General features: G+C 36.9%; 2 protein-coding genes and 1 long non-coding RNA gene across 3 annotated transcripts; 2 read left to right on the top strand and 1 right to left on the bottom strand.

Moving 5' to 3' along the window:
• Positions 1 to 230: 230 nt before the first annotated feature.
• LOC120092797 (P-loop containing nucleoside triphosphate hydrolases superfamily protein) lies at positions 231 to 13,574 on the top strand. The gene is made up of 7 exons (XM_039051001.2): positions 231 to 1,281; positions 1,620 to 1,928; positions 2,072 to 2,355; positions 2,468 to 3,499; positions 4,479 to 4,647; positions 10,284 to 10,441; positions 13,055 to 13,574. Exons 1-7 carry the CDS (start codon positions 594 to 596, stop codon positions 13,295 to 13,297), a joined length of 2,883 nt encoding a protein of 960 aa, XP_038906929.1. The 5' UTR covers positions 231 to 593; the 3' UTR covers positions 13,298 to 13,574.
• Positions 13,575 to 14,774: 1,200 nt separating this feature from the next.
• LOC120092799 (uncharacterized) lies at positions 14,775 to 16,077 on the top strand. Its single transcript, XR_005486163.2, has 2 exons — positions 14,775 to 14,988; positions 15,058 to 16,077. It is a non-coding gene; the product is annotated as an uncharacterized LOC120092799 (long non-coding RNA).
• Positions 16,078 to 25,473: 9,396 nt separating this feature from the next.
• On the bottom strand, positions 25,474 to 25,986 carry LOC120067449 (uncharacterized). The gene has a single exon (XM_039019009.1). The coding sequence runs from the start codon at positions 25,984 to 25,986 to the stop codon at positions 25,474 to 25,476; it is 513 nt and encodes a 170-aa protein (XP_038874937.1).
• Between the last annotated feature and the right edge of the window lie 403 nt (positions 25,987 to 26,389).

Below are 26,389 nucleotides of genomic sequence, written 5' to 3'. Positions count from 1 at the left end.
AGTTAGAAGAGGATAAAAAAAGCTAAATCATCGACAGTTGCTTAAGCTTCAAGCAAGTTGATAGACCACTCATACAGAATCTTCCTAAAACCCAAACCCATACCGTTCACAAAAAAAAAAAAAAAAAAAAAAAAAAAAAAAAAAAAAAAAAAGTCAAGTCAAAACCTAAAAGTAAAAACGAACTGAAAAAAGAAACTTAAAAACGAACGCCACGAAATACAGATCAACGACCAATAGAATTCATGGCCTACGGATTTCCTCAGGATTTTTCTTCTTCCAAATCGGCAAAGCAGAGTAAAGTTCCTTCCTTCCTTCTCTCATGAAAACGACTTCTCTCTGTCTCTCTCCGTTGCTTTCAAAGTCCCCAAGAAAATCTCTTGTCGAATGTATTGTGGAAATGCTCTTCTCTTCCTCACCTCAAATTCATTTCGCGGCTCAAATTTGCAAAACCCCAGTTCTTCCCTTCCGCCATTGTTTTTGCTAGAAGATTTTTCCGCCAAATGCAGCGGTTTCTTCATCTCTTCTTGTTTCGTTTTCAACTGATTTCTTCTCTTTGAGTGATTTTTTTAGTTCCACTTTCTATTGCTTATGCCATGACTGCGCTAACGTCGATCCACCTGTTTCGTCAGAATCACACAGCGGTTACTGTTGCTTTTCAGCAGTTTGTTCAGACTATCAATGGCGTTAATCATCCCAGTGGTGCGCAGAGGAGGATTCGTGTTGTTAAAACCAAGAAGAATGTGAAGAAACCTAATATTCTCGAGGTTTCTTCTCCTTCTACTGCTGCTAAAATCAGTGTCAGTACCAGTGGTTCACTCGCCTCTGAGACGAAGGCACAACCCAAGCGGCTTCCTCCGGGGGAGTCAGAAAAAAAGAAGAAGAATGATAGAGAGGTTAACGTACAAGGTATTTATCAGAATGGGGATCCTCTTGGCCGGAGAGAGCTGGGGAAATGTGTGGTCCGGTGGATTGGGCAGGCCATGCAAGCTATGGCTTCCGATTTTGCCTCTGCGGAGGTTCAGGGAGATTTCTCTGAACTCCGGCAGCGGATGGGACCGGGGCTTACTTTTGTGATTCAAGCTCAGCCGTATTTGAATGCGGTGCCTATGCCTCTTGGACTTGAAGCCGTCTGTTTGAAAGCTTCTACTCATTATCCGACTCTCTTTGACCATTTCCAGAGGGAGCTCAGGGATGTCCTCCAAGATCTCCAACGCAAATCGCTGTTTCTTGATTGGCGCGAAACTCAATCATGGAAGCTCCTCAAGGAGCTCGCTAATTCAGGTTCCTTCTCCATCTCTTAAGTACAACACATCTGTTTCTTACAAGAAAGTGATGTTCTGTTAATCTGTTTTGGTAGAATTCGATTGGATTAATTCAGAACTGTTTCCTTCTCGAGAACTGTTGCAAAAGTAAAGAATTAAATTGAGTTCTATTGAAACACTAAATAGTATTCAAATAACAAAGGTTTCCATTTGAATCATTCTTTATCAAATAATTTTGAAATATAAGTAAAGAATTCCAAATCCTGTGGTTCTAGATGGACCCATAAAAATATATTCATTTATATGTTCGATTAGGAACATGTTGCTTGACTGGGAACTGACATGGTGCATTTGCAGTTCAGCACAAAGCTATAGCACGTAAGATAAGCCAGCCAAAGGCTGTCCAAGGCGTTTTAGGGATGAACCTGGAGAAGGCCAAGGCCATACAGAACAGGATCGATGAGTTTGCGAACCGCATGTCTGAATTACTTCGCATTGAAAGAGATTCTGAATTGGAATTTACACAAGAGGAGTTGAATGCTGTTCCTACACCAGATGAGAGTTCAGATAATTCCAAACCTATCGAGTTCTTAGTCAGCCATGGCCAAGCTCAGCAAGAACTCTGTGATACCATATGCAACTTGAATGCAGTTAGCACGTCTACAGGTCTATCTAATGATTTCATTTTATAAAGGTGTTTCAAGCAATTTGTTTTCTTCAAATTTTGAACTCAGCTCTACTTGAACTATTTATTCTCCAAAATGCTAGACAAGTTTTTAATCGTATGATCAACTTTTATTGATATTCAGGATTAGGGGGGATGCATTTGGTATTATTCAGGGTTGAAGGAAACCATAGATTACCGCCTACAACCCTTTCACCAGGAGATATGGTTTGTGTGAGAGTTTGCGATAGCAGGGGTGCTGGTGCAACTTCTTGCATGCAAGGGTTTGTCAACAATCTGGGGGATGATGGATGCAGCATCACTGTAGCTCTAGAATCTCGTCATGGTGACCCTACCTTCTCTAAGCTCTTTGGAAAGACTGTGCGTATTGACCGTATTCCAGGATTAGCTGATACTCTCACTTATGAGGTACTAGGCGAATGTTTATTACTTGATTCAATGAATATACTTGTACCGCATTGTTATCTTCAATTTTGTTTTGTATTAAAGGAAAAATGTTATATCTAAAGTTCATTTACAGCGCAACTGTGAAGCATTGATGTTGCTTCAGAGAAATGGTTTACAAAAGAAAAATCCTTCTATTGCTGTAGTGGCTACATTATTTGGTGATAAAGAAGACATCAAGTGGATGGAAGATAATAACTTGATAGATCTAGCTGATACCAACCTGAATGGCATAGTTCTCAATGGAGATTTCGATGATTCACAGAAAAGTGCAATTTCACATGCTTTGAATAAAAAGCGGCCCATATTGATAATCCAAGGGCCGCCTGGTACTGGAAAAACAGGTCTGCTAAAGGAGCTTATTGTACTTGCTGTTCAGCAAGGTGAAAGGGTTCTTGTAACTGCACCTACTAATGCAGCTGTTGACAACATGGTTGAAAAACTCTCGAATGTTGGGATAAACATTGTTAGGGTAGGAAATCCAGCACGGATATCTTCAAGTGTTGCGTCCAAGTCTTTGGCTGAAATTGTAAACTCTAAACTTGCAAGTTTTAGAACAGATATTGAAAGGAAGAAGGCAGATTTAAGGAAAGACTTGAGACACTGTTTAAAGGATGATTCATTGGCTGCTGGCATACGCCAGCTTCTGAAGCAGCTTGGGAAGTCATTAAAAAAGAAAGAGAAGGAAACTGTGAAGGAAGTACTCTCAAATGCACAAGTTGTTCTTGCTACAAACACTGGAGCAGCTGATCCTTTAATTCGGAAGTTGGAGAAATTTGATCTAGTTGTTATTGATGAGGCGGGTCAGGCAATTGAACCAGCTTGCTGGATTCCAATATTGCAGGGACGCCGTTGTATTCTGGCAGGTGACCAATGCCAACTTGCTCCTGTGATTTTGTCTAGAAAAGCCTTGGAAGGTGGTCTTGGAGTGTCATTGCTGGAACGAGCTTCAACCTTGCATCAGGGGGCTCTAACCACAATGTTAACAATACAATACCGAATGAATGATGCAATAGCTAGTTGGGCTTCAAAGGAAATGTATGATGGAATGTTGAAGTCCTCACCAACAGTCTCTTCTCATCTTCTTGTCAACTCTCCATTTGTCAAGGTACCATACTCCAAGATTACTGTAGTGCGCTCTTGCATTCTTGTCTAGACATTCATGTTGGTGAAGGTCCTATAGTTATATTATATACTTCTAAGAAGATGATTCTGCTTTGTAAAAGATCTTCTGACTTGTCATTTTTTTACTAATGCCTTTCAAGTAACCCATACAAATTTGTAGAGATTTGTACACTAGTCTATTTTGATTACATTGTTGATAAATTTAATTCCAAAAATGAGTCCAAAGACTTCTAAGTGATGGATAGGTCTGTGAGAATCTTCTACTGGTAAACTTTTTTTTTTTAAAAAATAAATAAATATGTTATTATAATAATAATTATTTTAATAATGGTAAAAACCAAGTTAGCTTATTTATGTCAACTGATGGGCCTGTCTCTTCAAGATAATCGATTAACAAAATTTAGACCCATGGCTTCAAAGATATTGTTGGAAAATCTCGCTCCATAGCTCAGTGTGCTATTGCAACTAAAATGAACTATGTAATGGTCTTTAGAAAGTTTAATCTCTCTTTAGTCTTTGCTATTTTTTTTCCCTTCCGTCATTTTCCTATTCTACCTCTTGAATTTAGATGGCCTCGCCTGTATTTAAATATTTGTGAACAGTAGTCTCTTCCACTAAGATGGCCTTGTAACCCGGGTATCCTCCACACATATAAGAGCATGAATCTAGCCTTTGCTGCATCCGTTTGTTTTTTCTCTTTTTGCTGTCTTCATGAAGATTAGTGTGTATTTGTTTCTACACTCAAAGAAGTTATGTATTTCAATGCAGTATCCATCCTGGATATTTATCTTTTGTGTAGTTTTATATGGAGTCAATAATAACTATATATTTCTCTTATTGTATAATAAAATTCCACAAATGTCCAGGAACGTTACGGTCCAGGTTCTTTTACATCTTTATTCTTTTGAAAGCCTTGTCCGTGTGATACTTAGCAACTGTTAATCTACTTTGTATTGATGCAGCCAACATGGATAACTCAGTGCCCATTGCTGTTGCTTGACACTAGAATGCCATATGGTAGTTTGTCAGCTGGTTGTGAAGAGTACTTGGATCCAGCTGGTACAGGCTCATTATACAATGAAGGCGAGGCAGATATTGTCGTGCAGCATGTCTGCTCATTGATTTATTCTGGTAAACATTCTATATGTCAATACAGATAATATTATGCTTTAGTGCGTATTATAAGGAGCTTAGGGGACCAAATGATTGCGAACATAGAGGTTCGGTGAATGGAAGTTGGGGAAGTTGTATAGATTAGTTCTCTATGAACTTTCAAATTTTTAGGTGCCAAGAGAAAACAAAAAAGATAAATTATGTTTGATATTCTCTCTGATGTTAATTGGGGAGTGTTCCTTATCTGACACAGACAATAACCAAGTATAAAGGATTCACGTGTAGCAGCACTCAATCTAAATATTGTTGAATGACAACTATTTGTAGATTCAACTATAAAGAAAAGTGTTTTATGTACACAAAATCAGGTTCCTCTTTCACCCATATCCACGAATTGAGTGCCATGCCTTAGAGACCAATGAAAAACGTTACTTTATTCAGATCTTGAGCTAGGTTGGAAATGAAAGGCCAATTTAATTGGATCTTGAGCTAGGATCTTGAGCATGGATTTGGTCCTAGCCTTGTATTGGTATGCTTGAAGTCTTTTCTTTGTTTCCTCTCATGTACTTTGAGCATTAGACTCTTTTATTATATCAATGAATATTTTCGTTTCTGTTTCAAGAAAAAAAAAAAAAACGAAAGGCCAATATATACCTGGGATTTGTTGAGGAGTTAATAGAACGTGGAATTAACGAGGAGACTACCACATTCTTCTTTCCAGGCTTTATAAGGAGGAACAATCCAATATTATGGAGGGATGACCATTATATAGTTTCTCTAGACTCTTAACATTTAGATTTCATTTGAAACTAGAGTCTCAATCCCACCTTTTGCTTTCTTCACTCTGCCACCTTTCTAGAGTAACCTAGGCTGGGAAATAGTCCTCAAAATCAGCAATGGCAGATCATGAATTTCTAAGCTGACTTTAGTTGAGTGATTGTTGTTTGGATAAAAAGACTGGAAAAGTTCTTTGTAATTCTATAAGGCTCTTTGGATATTTAATTCTCATAGCTGCTCCTTCCATTACAAATCCAACGTATGCTTGAAATGGATGCTTGAAAATACATACTACTCAACGAGAGAATTCAAAAGCATCTAGAGGTGGAACAATGAATTTTGTGAGACCTGGTATGAAGATGCCATTGATCTAACTAACAAGGACAAGAAACCAATCAGTCTTTAGTTTAAATAGCTTCTAGAACTGCCAGGGTTTGACCTGGTGGTCTAACAGCCATGAAAATAATAAAGTTCTTAGAAGGGTTGGGTTAAAGGCATAGTGACCACTTATCTATGATTTAATATTCATCAAGTTTTCTGGAAAATCAGATATAGTGGGTTGGGCGGTTGTTTTGTGAGAATAGTTGATGCACACTCAAGCCTAGATTGAATGTACAGCAAAGAAAATAAAACAACAACAACAAAAAAAAAAAAAAAAAAAAAGAACAAATAGCATCCTCCTAGCTGTTGGACCAAGTAGTTCAATTTCCTTGAAAAATGGATACACAGAAGGGAAGGGTCATGAACAGTCTAGTTAATACTCTCAAACTTTTCATACGTGCTTTTTTAGATCTTTCAGCCTAAGCCTGAATTTTTCATAAGTTTCCGTACTTTCCTTTTTAGAAGATCTTTCAGCCTAAGCCTAGAATTTTTCATAAAATTCTTGAGGCTAAGCTTGGAAATCTTACATTATGGTATATTCTTTGTCATGACCTTTTTTTAATACATTTCGTGAGGAGTTAATAGAATAAGGTGCTCGATTTTATTAGATTTCAAGATTGCAGAGAGACAATTGACTATCGAGGACCTCTTTCTCCATTCGTCTTTTTAGAGAATGAACTTTTTTTGTGGCATACAGGGGTATGCTATTTTATGGGGTCTTTGGGGAAAGAAAACTGATAGAATCTTTAGGAGTTGGGAACTTGGGAGAGGTCTTCAAGTGATGTTTGGTCCATTATTAAATTGTATGTTTCTCCATGGGCTTTTGTGACTAAGTTAAGGCTTTCCCTAATTATTTCCTTAGTCTTTTTTTTACTTCTCTAAAGCCTTTTTGCAAGCTTGCACCCTTTTGTAGGCTTTCTTTTTTGTATGTCTATGTATTTTTTTTTCCCGATGGAAGTGTGGTTTTTCATTAAAAAAAATGTTGAAAACTATAAGGTACTTAAGTACCTTGGAGAACCACACCCCAAAAGCTAGCTATTGGTATGGGAGAGCCGAACCACGTAAGTACCACATTGGTCATCCAATACTACCTTGGTTCCTAACAATATCCCGGACGTCGGCTACTCTGGCGGTACTTCACTCGGCCACACCTGGTTAGAACCCTCCGCCGGTTCCATGCTGGAATGTCAACAATTGGCTCTGATATCATTGTTAGGTACTTAAACACCTTGGAAAACCACACCCCACAAGCTAGCTATCGGAGTGGGAGAGCCAAACCATTTAAGTACCACATTGGTCATCCTATTCTAACCAATGTGGGACAAAGGCATCCCATACTACCTTGGTTTCTAACAATGCCCCATCCCCAAAAATCTGACATCTTGGTGGCTACTCTGACGGTACTTCACTCAACCATAAATTTATGTATACAGCTTCCACTCGGGACCAATATCCATAATGTTTTTCATATATCTCAATTGAAAAAAAAAAATAGGAGAGCAGAGGATTGTATACCCATAATTCCTGAAGTTGAGGACTTTGAATTAATGTGCAACCGGAAATGCTGTTGGAAAAAAGATGGAATTCAAACATGGAAAAAGAAGAGGCTCTGATTAAATGGCAGGACCAACTGAAATCTGAGGCTACATGGGTTGAAATGAATACTTTGAAATTGCAGTTTCCTGACTTTTACCTTAAGGACTAGGTGAGTTTTGCAGAAGGGGGTATTGTAAGACCCCAAATCATTCACATGTACCAGAGAAGGGGCTTAAAGGGAAAAACAAATATGAAAGGAAAACAAATAGGAGGGCAGAGGGTTGTATACCCACAATTACCAAAGTTTTCAGAGGATGCTGAAATTAACGTGTAGCTGGAAATGTTGTTGGGAAAACGATGGAATTCAAACACGGAAAAAGAAGAGGCTCTGATTAAATGGCAGGACCAACCAAAGTCCGAGGCTACGTGGGTTGAAATGAATCCTTTGAAATCATAGTTTCCTGACTTTTACCTCGAGGACAAGGTGGGTTTCGCAGAAGAGGGTATTGTAAGACTCCAAATCATTCACACGTACCAGAGAAGGGGCAAAAAGGGAAAAACAATTATGAAAGGATAACTAATAGGAGGGCAGAGGGCTATATACCCACAATTATTGAAGTTGTCAGAGGATTTTGAAATTAATGTGCAATCGGAAATGATGAAGGGGGTATTGTAAGACCCCAAATCATTCACACGTACCAGAGAAGGGGCAAAAGGGGAAAAACAAATATGAAAGGATAACTAATAGGAAGGTAGAGGGCCGTATACCCACAATTACCGAAGTTGTCAGAGGACTTTGAAATTAACGTGCAATCGGAAATGATGCTGGAAAACAATGGAATTCAAAATGGAAAAAGAAGAGGCTCTGATTAAATGGCAAGATCAACCGAAGTCCGAGGCTACATTGGGTTAAAATGAATACATTAAAATTGCAGTTTCCTGACTCTTACCTTGAGGACAAGGTGAGTTTTGCAGAAAGGGGTATTGTAAAACCCCAGATCATTCACACATACCGGAAAAGGTGCAAAAGGGGGAAAACAAATAGGAAAGGAAAACTAATAGGATGGTAGAGGGTTGTATACCCACAATTATCGAAGTTGTCAGAGGATTTTGAAATTAACGTGCAACTGGAAATGTTGTTGGGAAATTGATGGAATTCAAACACGGAAAAAGAAGAGGCTCTGATTAAATGGCAGGACCAACCGAAGTCCGAGGCTACATGGGTTGAATTGAATACTTTGAAATCATAATTTCCTGACTTTTACCTTGAGGACAAGGTGAGTTTCGTAGAAGGGGGTATTATAAGACCCCAAATCATTCACACGTACTAGAGAAGGGGCAAAAGGGGAAAAACAAATATGAAAGGGACGTGAGGTATAGACTTGGAGGTTGCTATGTGTGGTGGGGACCAGCGGGTAGGGGTTAAGAGAGGTTTGTGATAATCCATTGGGGGTGTGATCATTTTGGAGTTTGCTGAAGCTTGTGGAGAGGGAGGTGCTCTCAGAACCTGCCTTTATCCTTTTCTTGATTTCTTTCTTTGTTCTTCATTTAATGTTCTCTGTTATATTTTGATTAATGAACTATATTGTAATTGCTGGTTGAACTCTTGGAATATCATAAACAGGGGAGTTGATCCCTGTTCTTGTCCTTTGTTGAGTATTTTCTGGGTCAGGAGGTCTTGGATACCGAACAAAAACACTTCTAGTCCTTGAACTTCACAATTTAGTCCTCAAACTTTTCTGTTTCAAGTTAGTCGCCATACTTTCATATTTCTAACAATTTATCATGAATTTGTTTTGTTAAATTTAATGAACTCGGTGATCAAATTTGTTTATAAACTATAAAGGATAAGTCATTACATAATAAAAATTGACACGTAAGTTTGAGAAGATTTTTCGCGATAGAAACTAAATTGACACAAATTTCAAAGTGTAGGAACTACATCGTACTAATCAAAGTTTTGGAACTAAATTATTACAAATTTAAAAGTACACGGACTAAATTGTTTCCAACTAAAGTTTAGAGACTAACTTATTACTTCTATGAAAGTTTAGGACCAAGTGTTTTTATAACCAAAGTTAAAAAGCATTTCAACTCTAATCAAATGGAGTTTTTAATTATCTATTTTTTTTATTGTTTCCCTTGGCTTTTCTTGTTTTAGTTTTGTCTTTCCCCTCGTTTTTGTTTGTATAACCTTTTTCATTAATAAAAACTTCATGAATTTGTTGCTTATCTTAAAAAATCTCCCATGCACTAAAGACTACAGAACAAAGACCACCAAGATTGATGTAGCGTAAAGTAATAAATGAGAGAAATTTCCAAAAATAAAATCAAAATCTTTATTAATGAATAAAAAATTATCAATACAAGAAGACAATCCCTCTGTTTATGGAGAATTGGAAAGCAAACTAATCATAATACTAATTAATCAAGAAACTAATCCTAATCCTAATCAATTAAGAATTTGACCAAGATACCTTAATTTATCTTAATCTTACTGCATCAAAGATCCTCAATTTTTTTCGAGGATAAATGACCAGAGTAATAAGGATGAGAACCATAAATCCCTAAGAACTGAATAAGTTCCCTTAAGCAAGGATCTGTTGAGTAATGATAAAAGTATCTGTAATCACCACACTAACTGACAGGTAATTCTCCTCCCATATTTGAAGGCCCGCAATCCTTGCATGATGGTTTGGTGTTCATGCAAGGATAATTTTAACTTCGGCTCCATATTTATCATTGCTTGTCTATTGGTTGTGGAATAGAGTGCACCATCTGAGATTTCACAACTTCACCCATCAACGCATACTTTTGGAAGCATTTGGATCATTAGATATAATTTTTTTATTTCTTGTTTTGATAGGAATTTATGGTGTTTAAATGGTTTTAATCGTTTTGTACTTCCACCTTGGATGAAGATGAGTTATTGACACTGCCTGTTCTAAATCTGGTCGCAGGTGTCAGTCCAAGAGCAATCGCAGTGCAATCTCCTTATGTTGCTCAAGTACAGCTATTGAGGAACAGGCTTGATGAAATTCCTGAAGCTGCTGGTATTGAGGTAGCAACTATTGATAGCTTCCAAGGCCGAGAGGCAGATGCAGTGATCATATCAATGGTAAGATACACATGATTCACATTTAGGAGCTTTGAAATTAAATTCAGCAGGTGAGTTTTGGAAGCCCCATTCTGGATAGGAAGGGGGCAGATAGAATTAATCGGACTTTGGAGCTGGGGGATCCTTTAGAAAAAAAAAAATCTATCTGCCCCCTTCCTATCTGAATTCTTTCAAGTTTTTCACAAAGGGATGCCCAATTTTCTACCTCCAAGTAAAAGAAAATAAAAGAAAAAAGAGCCTCTTCTAATCTCGAGATCCCAAGTCTGACGGTCCCATTTCGAACGATCTACTATATTGGCTTCTTTCTTTGTGGAAAGGGAGTGTATCTGGAAATTTCTCTTATAAAGGCCTTGAATCTGCCCAAACATCCTCTCAAGAAGGGGGTTTACTTCTATTTCCCACCATAAACTTCGTAAGCCTGAAAAACAACTCTTTGGTATTACTTTTACTAATGTCTACCCTGTCTTCCTCCAGCTTTTATTTAATCTGCTTGGTCATCCACGAACCACCCGTTTGAGCCCCAACCATAGATCGTTACAATCACTTTCCTCCACAAGAAATTTCTTTCTTGAGTGAATCTCCAACGTCATTTCATTAACAATGAAATATTTCTTTGAGAAAAGAAACCCATGCCAAGCCCATCCTAAACCAAAGGAAGCGAGGTCACCTTCCAATTAACCAAGTTGCTTCTCGGTTTATAGGTCTCATCACTCCAAACAAATCTCTCATTAACTATGGCTTGTAGTCTCAACCAATGTTCTAAAATGCTACAGAGGCAGCCTTGAGGCTTTTCCTCTTCAAGAGGCGAGGCATAAGCCTCAAGGTGGTATGAGGCATAAGCCTCAAATAGTGAATTAAAAACATTTTTACAAAACCTAAATTGGTATAACCAAGTACTGTTAAACATGATAGTGATATAAAAATGTAAAAAGAAGCTTCACCCCCAAAATTTTCACTTAATAAAAAATTCTAAAAGGACATCTTCATCATTACTATTACTATTATTATCATTATTAGAAGGATTAATTTATACTATAAATTTCTGCTTCAACATTCTTAAGGTCGCAATAGTAAAAGTAGTCCTAGTTCAAATTGTCGCAACTCAAACCTTAATATTTTTGAAGAATTAGGCATATCACTAATATTTTTCTAATCACTGGGAAAGGCATAGGATTTTAAGCCTCAATGCCTTTTCACAAAGGCGCAAGCCTCTTTTGTGAGAGGCATAAGTCTCTTATGGCAACAAAGGCGTAAGTCTCAATGCTAAAACTTAGAGCCTTGCCTCAAGGTCGATAGCTTTTTAAAACATTGGTCTCAACATGACTTTGAGAAAGAAAAAAGGTAGATAGGAAGGCTGTGCAATACAGCTTGAATTATGAAGTTAATTTGCCACCTTTAGAATGGAGAAGACCCTGCCATTCGTCTAATTTTGCCCTTTAGCTTATCAAGCAATTGCTTCCAAAAGGCACATCTCCTTTGATTCCTCCCAAGAGGAAAGACAAGATAAAGTGGAAGAGTGTCCACTTTACACCCAAAATTATAGCCTTCTCTATCACCTTGTCAACATTATGATAGAACCCAAATATTTTGAGATATAATCGGTAACTAAAATACAAGATAAACCAAATTATTCAAGGCACTTTGGACCCTCTCAATCTTGAGGTCATACTCAAGCCCTAATTCACTCACCAAAATATTGCCTAACCTTCTCATTCCCCTCCCCTTTTGTTTATAACCAAGGAGTATGACAAACTCTCTAACTATTTACTAATATACCCTTAATATCCCTCTAACACCCAAATACCATTCCTAACACATTAATGCCAACATTTTTTTTAGATAAGAAACAGAAGATATATTATGCACAGAACGGCTCAAAAAATACAGCCTAAAGGCGGGCAAGAGGGAAGAGGGAACCCCCTCCCTTAATGCCAATCACACTCCCATCCCTTAATGCTAATCACACTCCTGTCCTAGTTAGTCACATGGGTCCAGCATTATATTTTCTCTTAACTAATTTCCCCATTTCTTATCCTCCTAATTCTATTTCATAGCAATTCTAAAAAATCCTTGCTGCACTTTCTTGGATCTTATCTAAAGAAGGCTTATCTGTTAATCCATGATTAGATCATGTTCCTTTAAAAACTTTCTTTCCCTTGCTGCACCAGTCAAGAAGTTCCAAAAGTAGGTTATGATGGAAGTTTGCTGGAATGATGATAGGGTGTGATTTTGGGATGACTATTGGCTTCTTCCATCTCCTTTGTGCATAGAGCTACCAAAATTTTATGCCGTTACTTGATCTAAACGATGTACTATTAGAGACTGCTGGGGGAAAAAAGCGAAGGGTCTCAACCGGAACTTGAATAAAAGTGAGAAGAATTGTTAGCTCTAACTGTGAAGCTAATGGATATTTGTTTGATCGGTATATTGTAAGGAGGCTTCTCCACATTTGCAGGATTGTTCTGTCATGTCATTCTTTATATAAAATTATATTTATGGAAAAAAAGCTGTCTTGATTTTGATGTTTATGAAAGGATTACATGTAGCATTCAAGATGTCAATACTACTTTTAGAGTGGAAAGTTTATACGACGTTCTTTGCTTATTTTATCAGGTAAGGTCCAACAATCTTGGTGCTGTTGGATTCTTGGGAGACAGTCGGCGGATGAATGTGGCCATAACAAGGGCAAGAAAACATGTAGCACTGGTCTGCGATAGCTCGACGATATGTCAAAACACATTCTTGGCGAGGCTATTACGTCATATACGTTATTTTGGAAGAGTGAAACATGCAGAACCAGGTAATTTTGGAGGATCCGGTCTTGGAATGAATCCAATGTTGCCATCCATTAATTAGAGCATTGTGTGGCCGTTGAAGTTTGCTTTCAAGCCAAGGAAAGATACATTGTGTTCATACTTGATTGTTGTCCTCTTCATCCTCAGTTCCCATGTACAGCATTCCTTTTGCCTTAGAAAAGAAAACCAGCCAAAACTATTGTGCATTGATAACTTGTATATAAATTTTGAGATTATAATGACAAATTTATATAGAATCATTGAAGTTTGGGGAGTTTAACCCCATGTTGTATTCAGAAATGGGACATAACATTGATCAAAGAGGTTGTTTTATTTTATATAGGATTGGATTACTTTGGGTGCTAAGTAATTCAATCAAATGTTTTGATAGTTGTAGGAATAATGTTGGCATGTTTGGGAGTGAGTTTAGGGAAAAAAAGAAAATGATTTGCTTAAGGTGATCTATGAAAATTGATCTATACTCTTTGAAAATACTCCCCTCTCATCGACCTCTAACCCTCATCCTATAACCTTCTATCAGCATGCTTTCTCCCGACGACTTCGATAAGCACGAGGATTGAGAATATCTTGAATACAGATGATGGCCACAAGAAAATTGACAATTAGATAGTTGTACAATTAAAATTTCCTAAAAGCTCGAAATTGCCCTTAAATTAAAAAACCCTAAAAGCTTAAATTTGTTGTTTCTTTAGCTTGTCGTTTTCACTTTCTCCCTTGTGCGGTGGCTACTCCTCGGTGGCCATGGCTTTGAACGGCGAATAAGGCTGGCGACACTTTGATCGGCGACTAAGACCGGTGTCTAAGATCGAAGCTTAAGAGTGACGATTATGACCAAAGACCAAGAACGGCGACTAAGACTTGTGACCCTTCAACCATCGTAAGGAACTTAAACCTTTATTTGGATTTAGGAGAAAATTTCTAACATTTGGATTATTTACTGGTTTGACTGATTTTTGCTTTGATTTTTGTTGATTTGCTTAGGTCTTCTCATTATCTAAATTTATCTTGGCTTCCAAAATACAAGAGTTGAGTTCCTTTTGTTTTGATTCTTGAGAATACTGTTGTTGGTTGGTTTTATTTTGCAAAAACAGAAGTTGCTTTGCATTTATATGCTCCACATTCACATTTAGGTGTTGTTTTGTGTCTTCTAAGACTCACACCTATCTTCCAACATAAAACTTGCGACCACACCAAAAACTTGCCAATAGCCCATTCTAACTCATTATGACACATATTTATATGTTTTAAGTGATGTAAATATGCATTTTAGGTGATATAGGGAGTTTGCTGGGTATTTTTATTTTTATTTTTTTATTTTTTTATTTTTTATTTATCTTGCATAACTATCTCGCTTGCAACTATGTTCCGACATCCAAACTTGGAACACATAATCCCAATGCAATTTTATATCTACTTTAGGTGATTTAGATTGGGTAGAACATGTTTTTGGGAGTTGGGAAAGGCCACTAAAGACTGATCTATCGTGGGATTTCCATATGCATTGTAGGTATGTTAAATATATTACTAATATTTTTATATTCAAAACTTCAAAAAAATTATTTGTGTTATTACTCTCTATAATAGGTTTGAGCGTATAAGTCCATATCAACCATATGCAGTTGTCTTGCAAACAAAATAAATTCCAATGCCATCCCTCGCATGCTTAGGTGGTCTTGTGACAAGTCATCCTCATCTCATTTTATACACGACCAAGTTTTTGACTCAACTAAGGTAAGCAAATATTACTGTTTATATTAATTTACTATGTTTCTTGTACTTACCTTCTCCTTTTTTATCTAGTTGAAAATTAAAATGCTTCTTGACATGACACAAGATGAGAAGATTTCAATGGGTGGAACTCCATCCTTTGAGTTTGATGTTATTAAGGGTGAGACACCTCTACCTCATACCCGCTAATGAAGCGAAAACAAAAGTCGAAATAAAAAATGAAAAAGTCTGTTAAGAACCTTGAGGATTGTGTCATAATGGTCTAGAAGGAACTTAAGGAACTGAAACTGATACTATCGACCATAATAAAACAACTTGGAATAGAAAAACAGGTATGTGATTCTTAGAAAAACAGAAGTAGTTAACATTATTATTTTTAACTACTAAATCATGTTGATACTCAGCAGGCCAACGAAGAAAAAGTTCCAGAATTTGACGACTTGATGAAGAATGATATGCAAAATGAGCATAAGGATGTTCAAGATCACGATGTGGACACAATGAGTACACCTTCTTGGTTGAAGATGCTGAAGGAAAATCACAGTGAAGTTCAAAATGAGGTGGAACAACCATCACGATCTTGGACAGTGAAGTTCAAATTGAGGTCGAACAAAAACTGTGGTTTGATTAAAGCAACTGCTTCTGACCTTGATTGCCTTATGTTAGTACCTCAGTTAAGTGTCATATGGATTCAGGCGTAACAGAGATTGCACCTTCATCATGTATATGTCCATATGTCTGTCCCGCATGTAAAAGCATGCAAGTGTTTACATCTGTACTCCAGGCCGAAGACTTCAAAAGATAATTCCCAATGTGATCTAGTCATTTACAATCAGATGCATGAATACCAAAAAGTGAATTAGACATACTTAAAGTTTGGATATCACACAAACATACAGACAATGAGTTATGAGACACGATTATGTCACAGGTGGTTGACAAACAAGGTGTTACTATACTTATTATTATTATTATTATTATTTTATGATGGCAGTTAATTGATTTTGACAATAATGACAAATGTATTTTGTTCGCATTTAGCATTTGGATGCTCTGTTTTTATTTATTCGCTTAAAGATTAAGGCGACTAAACTTTCTTGTGCAAATAACTTTCACAACTATAAACACAGTGTTCATGGTTTGTACATTCACACTACTAATATATACCCCATTAATTGGTAGTTAGACCGGTTTATTATTAATATATTTATGCGTGTTTGCAATGACAGTTAGTTGCAAAATGCCCCTATATCAACAATGTCTCGAGGAGAAGCGTACATTTGACTGGCACGAAGAATGTCGGTTGGTTGATTATGTGATTGGGGCGAAGGTAGATTTTAAGGATGCTTGGATGTTGATTATATGGATTCACCATTCAATATCCATCAAAATCATTGGGTTTTATAATGTTTGGATTTACTTAATTGTCAAATCAAGTTTTTTTCCTTTCAACTTTTGGCTAGCTGAGACATATTTAACTCTGCCTTCTCCTTTCTGATCTTCTGTTAAAATATTTGTTTGTTGTAGGATGTCATACGATTCACTATTCATCTCAACTGGCTCCCATGCAGAAGTATCGTCTTTTAAATCATATGATTCCAATATAGTTGGAGTGGCCCCTATCATGTTATCGCACAAACCAACTTGAACTTCATTCTAATGCATCCATTGCAATTGGAACATTTAAGTTATGTACTTGGTTGCTCCTAGATATTGAATTATAACCCGTATTGAAATCTTTCTTACTTTCACCTTGATTGCTCCTAGGTTCAAATGAGAGGTACGTGCATAGTTATTGTATCTTTTTCTTTAGAATAATTAGAAAAATTTAGAGGAAAATGTGTTAAGTTGATATGAAATTCATAACAAATAATTCTACTATGTGTTCATATGTTTACAAAACTCATAATCTTGGAAATTATAAAATTGGTCATTGTTGAACGTAGGATTTGAATGAAATGAAGTAAAAATGGCCAAAGAAGCAAAAGCTGCAACCTTGAACACATAGAAGAGATCAATCTAGAGATAGAACATTGTGGCTAAAAACACTTAGAGGTGAAGTTTATTACTTTATGAGTTTATAGCATGAATGCATGACTTATGCACCTTAGGAAAATGTTAGTGGACCTTTCTCAAACCCTATCAGTTATTGATATTTTCTCTATTTTTAATGCGTGTTGCTTCATATAGTGATTGTAATTGTCATCACACATTCACCATCATTCGACGCATCACCATTCACACACTCATCATCATCCACTCCACCATACCTGTAAGCGATTCATTAGTTAGAAAACAATATTTTTCATTGCATAATTGAAAATAGTAAATTGCATTAAGATCAAACAATCATTTCATCGCACTTTAGTTGTATATCCTTATGTTCGACCTCGGACCTCTTTGAGACTACTATGTTTAGACTTTCACCCGGATCTACATAGGAAAACATTGCTTTAAAGTAAACTATTCATCTCATTTAGGATTCAAAGCACGATATAAGGCTATCATTCATCGCACCATTCAAGAGCACAAAAAATTTTGGCGCCGTTGTCGAGGACTATGATAACTGATTTGTGCTAAAATTTTTGTTTTCGATTTTCCTAGGATCTCGATTTTAGGTTTATTGCATCCTTTTCTGAAAAGTGGTGCAAAAAATTATATGAGTAAAGGCACAACACCTAAACCAGTATATGACCCTGAGATCGAACAGACTTTCTATAGACGCATAACAACAAACTGGAAGAGATAACAGAGAAACAAAGCTCAGTAATGGGAGATCAACAAAACAACCCTATAGCACCAAATGTGATCAACAACGTGGTGAATAGCGCATTGGCACCTTCCAGTCCCATACTTCTTTCAAATGATCGCAACCGACCAATCAGACATTAAACTTCACCTAACCTATATGACTTTTCACTAGGCATCGTGTGACCATTAGTTGAAGATACCTAATTTAAAATGAAATCAATAATGCTGCAGATGATCCAAATAATCAGATAGTTTGGAGGTGCCTTAAAGAGCTTCATTGGAATTTGCAACATTTTTGTGATTCCAAATGTCACAACTGATCAAATTCGATTGTTCTTGTTTCCATTCCCTCTGAAAGATGAAGCAAAACAATGGGTATATGTATTAGACCCAAGCAAAATCACTTCATGGGAATAGATGGTGGCTAAATTCATGAATAAGTTCTTCCATCCAATGGAAAATGCAAAGAGGCGAAGAGACATCGCCAATTTTCAACAAAAGGATCGAGAAACTTTGAGTGATACTTAGAAGAGATTCAAGAAATTAGTTAAATGGTGCTCGCATAACAGTTTGTCGGATTGCATACAAATTCAAATATTTTATTATGGACTTATAGAAGCATCACAGACCACAGTTGACTTTGGGCGAAAGGTGGCTTGCAACAAAAGACATACACTAAGGCAAAGGCCATCTTGGACCTACTTTCACAAAACCATGAAGATTGGGAAGACAATGGGTTCGGATCACGGTCAAGTTCAACAAGGGGAAACAATTCGAGAACGGATAATGACATTATCGCAGCACTACAAACGTAAGTGACTACAATGATTAAACTCTCTAAGATATGTCAATGAACAAAGATGGTGCAAAGAATGGTAATCAATTAGGCTCTATGAATCAAGTAACTGGCCTAGAATGCATGGTATACAGTGAACCACACACTTTTGAGATGTGCCCTCATAACCCATAATCCATATACTTCTTTAAGAACAACCCGTTCTCGAATACTTACAATCCAGGCTGAAGAAACCACCCAAATTACTCTTGAGGGAGGAGGGAATCAACAGCCACATGCGAAACAACATGGCAATTAGAATATGAATAGAAGTGGACCAACTAGGTTCCACCAAGGACAACAGAGACACCAACAAATGTGAAGTTCATCACAATAGCCATCAACTTCATCATCCCTATTGGAGAGTCTACTCAAAGAGTACATATAAAAGAACAAAGCTCTACTACAAAGTCAGGCATCATTGATAAGGTATCTAAAACTCTAAATGGGTTAACTTGTAGGGAAACTGAAAAATAGACCACAAGGAACTTTACCAAGCAATAGAGAAGTACCGCGCTATGCGGGGAACTCAGGTAAGAAGAAATGTCACGTGATGACATAGAGAAGTGCCAAGCCATTAATGGAGAATTCTAAAAGAAACAACTCACCAATCAGATCAACAACTGAGAAGATTAACGATTTTTTCTGACCAATAACCCAATAATCAACCAATACAGAATTCGAAAGTGCATAACTCGATGCAAGAAAGCCAAGAAAGTGAGCACAAAGAATCATCTGCAAATGCTTCAACCTTAAGTACATCAGCAGAGATGTGATCACCCCTATCCATAGAGGTTGAAGAAAAAGGATGACAAAAGCGAATTTCAGCACTTCTTAGATGTTTTAAAACAATTGCATATCAACAATCCGTTGGTAGAAGCATTAGAACAGATGCCGCCATATGTGATTTTTTTTAAAGATATACTCTTTAGGAAAAGAAGGATTGAAGGATTTGAGATAATGACTTTGACATAGGAATGTAACGCCATAATCTTGAGAGTTTCATCATTCCTTGCTCCATTTGAGGCATTGACATAGGGAAAGCCTTATGTGATCTGGAGGCCAACATAAATTTGATGCCCCTATCCGTCTTCAAGAAGTTAGAAATTGGAGAAGTAAGTCCAACTATAGTGACATTGCAAATGGCAGATCATTCTTTAGCACACCCTGAAGGAATTAAAGATGTATTGGTGAAAGTTGATAAATTTATCTTGCCCACAGACTTCATAATCTTGGATTATGAAGCAAATCGAGACGTGCCCATCATTTTGGGCAAACAATTCCTATCCATTGGGCAGATGTAGATTGACGTACATAAGGGCGAAATAACAATGAGGGTAAATAGACAAAAGGTAAAATTCGACATCCTTAAGGCATTAGAATACCTGGATGAAATAGACACATGTTAAGAAATTGAAGCAGAAGAAGATTGGCCATGTGAAAATGATCTTGAGAGTGATATTGAAGATGAAGAAAGTGAAGTGGACATACAACTCCTAACACATGTTATGCGATGAAAATAATTCAGAGGAACTTTGAGCCTCTAGACTTAGGTGACTGAGAGAGTAAGGTTAAACCTTCACTCGAGCAGCCTCCTGCATTGGAAATGAAAATTCTTCCCGCTCATTTAAAATATGTTTTTCTCGATGAAGGAGAAATTTTGCCTGTTATTGTCTCAGCTACGCTTACTCCAGATAACAAAGAAGCTCTTCTGAAAGTTTTGAAGAAATACATCTAGTCCATCAGATGTACTTTCGCAGACATAAGGGAATCGACCCTTCATCTTGCATGCACAAGGTAAGGCTCAAAGAAGAAAAAGAGGGCTCAATTAAATATTAGCGTAGACCTAACACTATGATAAAGGAAGTGATGAAAAAGGACATAATCAAGGGGTTGAACGTGAGAATAATCTTCCCCATTTTTTAAAATAAATGGTGAGTCCAGTCTAGTGTGTGCCAAAGAAAGAAGGAATTATTGTGATCTCAAATCAAAACAATGAATTGATACCCACTTGAACTGTCACTGGGTGGAGAATATGCATGGATTACAAGAAACTGAATGCATCAACCAAGAATGGCCATTTTCCATTACCATTTATTGATCAGATGCTTGACAGACTAGCAGGAAATAACATTTTTTATTTCTTGAATGGATATTCGGGATATAACCAAATAATGATAGCACTGGAAGACCAAGAAAAATAACATTCACATGCCCCTATGGAACATTCGCCTTTCGATGCATGCCCTTTGGGCTGTGCAATGCGTTTGGAACCAAACGTGCATGATGACCATTTTTCTGAATGGAGGAATCAGTTGAGATATTCATGGATCATTTCTCAGTACTGGAAAACCTACTAGTTCTACCTAGCTAACCTCTAGCTAGTACTATGAAGGTGTGAAGATACCAACTTCATACTCAATTAGGAAAAATGCCATTTTATGATAAATGATGGGATTGTACTCGGGCACAAGGTATCTAAATATAGCTTAAAGGTTGATAAAGTCAAAATTGAAGCCGTGGAAAAATCAACTTCTCCAACAAATGTGAAAACATTGAAAAGTTTCCTAGGTCATGAAGGCTTCTATCGCAGATTCGTTAAGGACTTTTAAAGATAGTGTGCCTGCTGAGCATGTTACTTGAAGTAAATAGATCCTTTGTTTTTTTACGATAACTGTTTACAAGACGTTGAAACATTGAAGCAAACATTAATCACAACACCTATCTTAATCGCACTTGATTAGTTACTTCCTTTCGAATTAATGTGTGATGCAAGTGATTGTGTGATGGGTGTTGCTCTAATTCAGCGCAAAGATAAAATTATTCACCCCATTGCATATGTCAACAAAACTCTCAATAAAGCATAAGAAAAATTACACAACCACTAAAATTTTTCTGTAGTAAAGTTCAGAGCCTACTTATTCGGGTCAAAATACATCATTCATACCAACCACTCTACGATCAAATACTTAATGACTAAGAAAGATGAAAAACCCCGACTGATCAGATGAATTTTGTTACTAGAGGAGTTTTATATGGAGGTTGTAGATAGAAAGGGAACTGAGAACAAAGTAGCTAGAGATGTCCAGGAGGCGGGGCGGCGGCCGTCCCCGCGAATTTCCCTGTTGGGAACGAGGCAGGGTTCCCCGAAAAGTTTTTCGGTCATCATTTTTTTCTAACAATTTTTTTTTTAAAATTTCAATTAAATATATATTTTTAACAATTCTTTAAACATATCCAATATAATTTTCATTTAAATAAAATATTATCGATTTTGGTAACAAAAACAATAGTACACATTCAATTTAAAAAGATATAATTACAATGCTAAATTCTCATAATTTTTACAAATTAAAATTTAACAATTAAAATATCATGTCTTAAATATTACATCTAAAGAATTAAAGTAATAAAGTCTTAACGTAAATAATTAAAACCTCCATAACTATCCTAACAAAGTCGACAATATATATATATATATATATATACATATATATTATGAATGTATAATTTATATACAAAAGTCGAAGTGGGGTGGGGACATAGGGCGGGGTTGGGGAATATATTTCTCTCCCCGTCCCCGAATTGCAAATGGGGAAAAAAATCCCCACTCCCTCCCCCATTCCCTGTGTATTCGAGGATTCGCCACCCCGTTCGGGGCAGGTCCCTGGTTTTTTTGGACATCTCTAAAAGTAGCTAATCATTTATCCCGTCTTGAGAATACTGAAGTTGATCGCATGCAACCAAAAGTCAACGCATGCTTTCCTAATGAAACAGTGTTGAAGATTGATGACTTTACACCATGGTATGCGGATAGTAAATTTGTTGGTTTGTTAACAATTTCTTAAAGAGTATAATGTGCAACAGAAAAAGAAGCTGATGCACGAGTATAAATTCTATTACTGGGATGAGCTTCATCTATACAAGCGAGACCCTGACCATATCTTCAGGCAGTGTTCTTGAGACTTCATACTACTGCATGCTATTCTAATGTCATGAATCGCCTTTTGGAGGCCACTTTAGAGGGGAACGAACGACTGTGAAGGTCCTTTATTGTGGGTATTACTGGCCCACATTGTTCAAGGATGCCAGAGAATTTGTGATGAAATGCGACAGTTGCCAACACATCGATAATATCTCAAGGAGAAATGAAATGCCACTGACTGCAACCTTGGAAGTTGAGCCATTTGACATATGAGACATAGACTCATGGGCCCATTCCTACCTTTATAAGGCCATAGCTACATTCTGGTTGTCGTGGATTATGTGTCAAAATGGGTTGAATAAATCTCCCGTGCCACCAATGATGCGAAGACTATATCTAAATTTCTTCAAAAGCACATCTTGATGCGCTTTGGCACCCCCCAGCCATAAGAGATGAAGGTACGCACTTCATTAATCGTATCATCAAAAAATTACTGATAAAGTATAGTGAACATCACAGAGTGGGGATGACATATCACTGGTAGACAAATGAGCAAACTAAAATTTCCAATTGCAAGATCAATACTATTCTTGAGAAAGTTGTCAATACAACGCACAAGGACTGGGCATAGAAGTTAGATAAAGCACTTTGGGCCTACCGATCCGCATATAAGACACCTATTGGGATGTTTTCTTATGCATTGATATTTGGAAAAGCCTGTCATTTTCCATTAGAGCTGGAGCATAAAGCACATTGGGCCACCAAAAAGATGAACATTTATCTAAATGTTATTGGATAGTGAGGAAATTGCAATTGAATGTACTAGACGTATAGAGATTTCAAGCTTATGAAAATGAAAAATATACAAAAAAAGAACAAAACATTGGCATGATCAATGCATCAGTAAGAAAAATTTCTTTTGTAGGTTTAAAAGTTCTTCTATTTAACTCCTAATTACATTTCTTTTCAGGAAAATCGAAATCAAGATGGTCAGGACCTTTTGTTATCAAATAAATCTTCCTTATGAAGCCATTGAACTGACAAACGAAAATTGCACAAATGCCTCCAAAGTGGCCTCCAAAAGGTGATTCATGACATTAGGATCGTATGTGGTAGTAAGCAATCTCAGGAACACACTGTCTGAAGATGTGATTAGGTCCGCGCTTGTATAAATGAGGTTCATCCCAGTAATAGAATTTGACTCGTGCATCAACTTCTTTTTCTATTACGCATTATACTCTTTAGGAAATTGTATGCATACCAAGAAATTTACTATGTCCATATACCATATGTGAAGTCATCAATCTTTAATACCATTTCATCAGGAAAGCATGTGTTGACTTTTGGTTGCATGGGATCAACTTCAGTATTCTCAAGTCGGGATAAATGATCAGCTATTTTGTTATCAATTCCCTTTCTATCTATAATCTTCATATAAAACTCCTATAGTAACAAAATCCATTTGATCAATTGAGGTTTTTCATCACTCTTAATCATCAAGTATTTGATCGTAGAGTGGTCGGTATGAATGATGACTTTTAACCTCAATAGATAGACTCTAAGCTTTTCTACAGCAAACACTATTGCCAACAATTCTTTCTCAATGGTTGTATAATTTTCTTGTGCTTCATTGATAGTTTTGCTTGCATATGCAATGGAGTGAAGAATTTTATCTTTTTGATGAACTAGAGCAACACCTATTGCCTAGTCATTTACACCACACATTAATTCAAAGGAAGACCAATCAAGTGCAATTAAGATAAGTGTTATGGCTAATGTTTGCTTCATTGTTTCAAATGCCTGTAAGCAGTTGTCGTAAAAAAGGAAGGGTCTATTTACTTCAAGTGGACATGTTATCTTTGAAAGGTCCTTAACAAATCTACGATAGAAGCCGATGTGACCTAGGGAACTTCTCGATGTCTTTACATTTGTTAGAGGAGGTAATATTTCCACAACTTCAATTTTGGCTTTATCAACTTCTAAGTCATATCTAGATACTTTGTGCCCAAGCACAATCCTTTCATTTACCATAAGATGACATTTTTCCCGATTCAATACTAAGTTGGTGTCTTCACACCTTCGTGTACTAGCTTGAGGTTAGCTAGGCAGAACTTGTAGGATTTTTCAAATACTGAGAATCATCCATGAATATCTCAACTGATTCCTCCAGACAGTAAAAAAAAATGGTCATCATACACCTTTGAGAGGTGCTAGGTGCATTGCACAACCCAAAGGGCATGCGCCGAAAAGCGAATGTCTCATAGAGGCATGTGAATGTCATTTTTTCTTGGTCTTTTGGTGCTATCATTATCTATTATATCCTGAGTATTCATCCAAGAAACAAAAGAAGTCATTTCTTGCTAGTCTGTCAAGCATCTAATCAATAAATGGTAATGGAAAATGGTCCTTCTTGGTTGATGCATTCAGTTTCCTGTAATCCATGCATATTCTCCACTCGGTGACAGTTCGAGTGGGTACCAATTCATTGTTTTAATTTGGGGTCACAGTCATTCCTCCTTTTTTTGACACACACTAGACTGGAATCACTCATTTACTATCAGAAATGGGGAAGATTATTCCCCTATCCAACCACTTGGATATTTCCTTTTTCACCATTTCCTTCATTGTAGGGTTAAGTCTGCGCTGATGTTCAATTGAGACTTTTTTCCTTCTTCGAGCCTTAACTTGTGCATGCAATATGAAAGGTTGATTCCCCTAGAGTCCATCCGATGGCTCAATATTTCTTCAAAACTTTCATAAAGGCTTCTTCATTTTCTGGAGTAAGCGTAGCTAAGATAGTAATAGATAAAGTTTCTCTTTCACCGAGAAAGGCATATTTTAAATGAACGGGAAGAGTTTTCATTTCAAATGCAAGAGGCTGATTCAGCGAAGGGTTACCTTTACTCTCTCGGTCACCTAAGTCTAGAGGCACAAAGTTCCTTTGAATTACTTTCGCCACATAACATGTGTCAGGGAGCTATATGTCTACTTCAGTTTCTTCATCTTCAATATCACCTTCAAGATTTGTTTCACATGGCCAATCGTCTTTTGCATCAATTGCTTGACATGCATTCATTTCATTCGAGTATTCCAATGCCTTGATGATGTTGAATTTTACCTCTTGTCCATTTACCCTCATTATTATTTCACCCTTATGTACGCCAATATGTGTCCGTCCGATGAATAGGAATGTTCTACCCAAAATGATGGGCACATCTCGATCTGCTTCATAATCCAAGATTATGAAGTCTACGGGTAAGATAAATTTATCAACTTTCACCAGTACATCTTCAATTATTCCTTCAGAGTGCGCTAGAGAACGATCTGCCATTTGCAATGTCATTGTAGTTGGCCTTAATTCTCCAATTCCTAACTTCTTGAAGATGGATAGGAGCATCAAACTTATCTTAACCCCCATATCACATAGGGATTTCCTTATGTCAACACCTCCAATAGAGCAAGGAATGGTGAAACTCCCAGGATCTTTCATCTTTGCTGGGATGTTCTTTTGTATTATGTCCCTACATTTTTTGTGTCAAAGCCACTGTCTCAAATCCTCTAATCTTCATTTTCCTAACTTCTTGAAGATGGATAGGAGCATCAAACTTATCTTAGCCCCCATATCACATAGGGATTTCCTTATGTCAACACCTCCAATGGAGCAAGGAATTGTGAAACTCCTAGGATCTTTCATTTTTACTGGGATGTTCTCTTGTATTATGTCCCTACATTTTTTGTGTCAAAGCTACTGTCTCAAATCTTCCAATCCTTCTTTTCCTAGAGAGTATATCTTTAAAAAATTTCACATATGACAGCATCTGTTCCAACGCTTCTACTAACGAAATGTTGATATGCAACTGTTTTAAAACATCTAAAAAGCGTCGAAATTGGCT

Source organism: Benincasa hispida, chromosome 12, assembly GCF_027475165.1.
Source record: "Benincasa hispida cultivar pf3 chromosome 12, pf3_genome.v1.1, whole genome shotgun sequence".
Classification (NCBI taxonomy): Eukaryota; Viridiplantae; Streptophyta; class Magnoliopsida; order Cucurbitales; family Cucurbitaceae; genus Benincasa; species Benincasa hispida.
The sequence above is the reverse complement of the archived record's forward strand: the minus strand, read 5'-3'. Positions and strand labels throughout refer to the sequence as shown.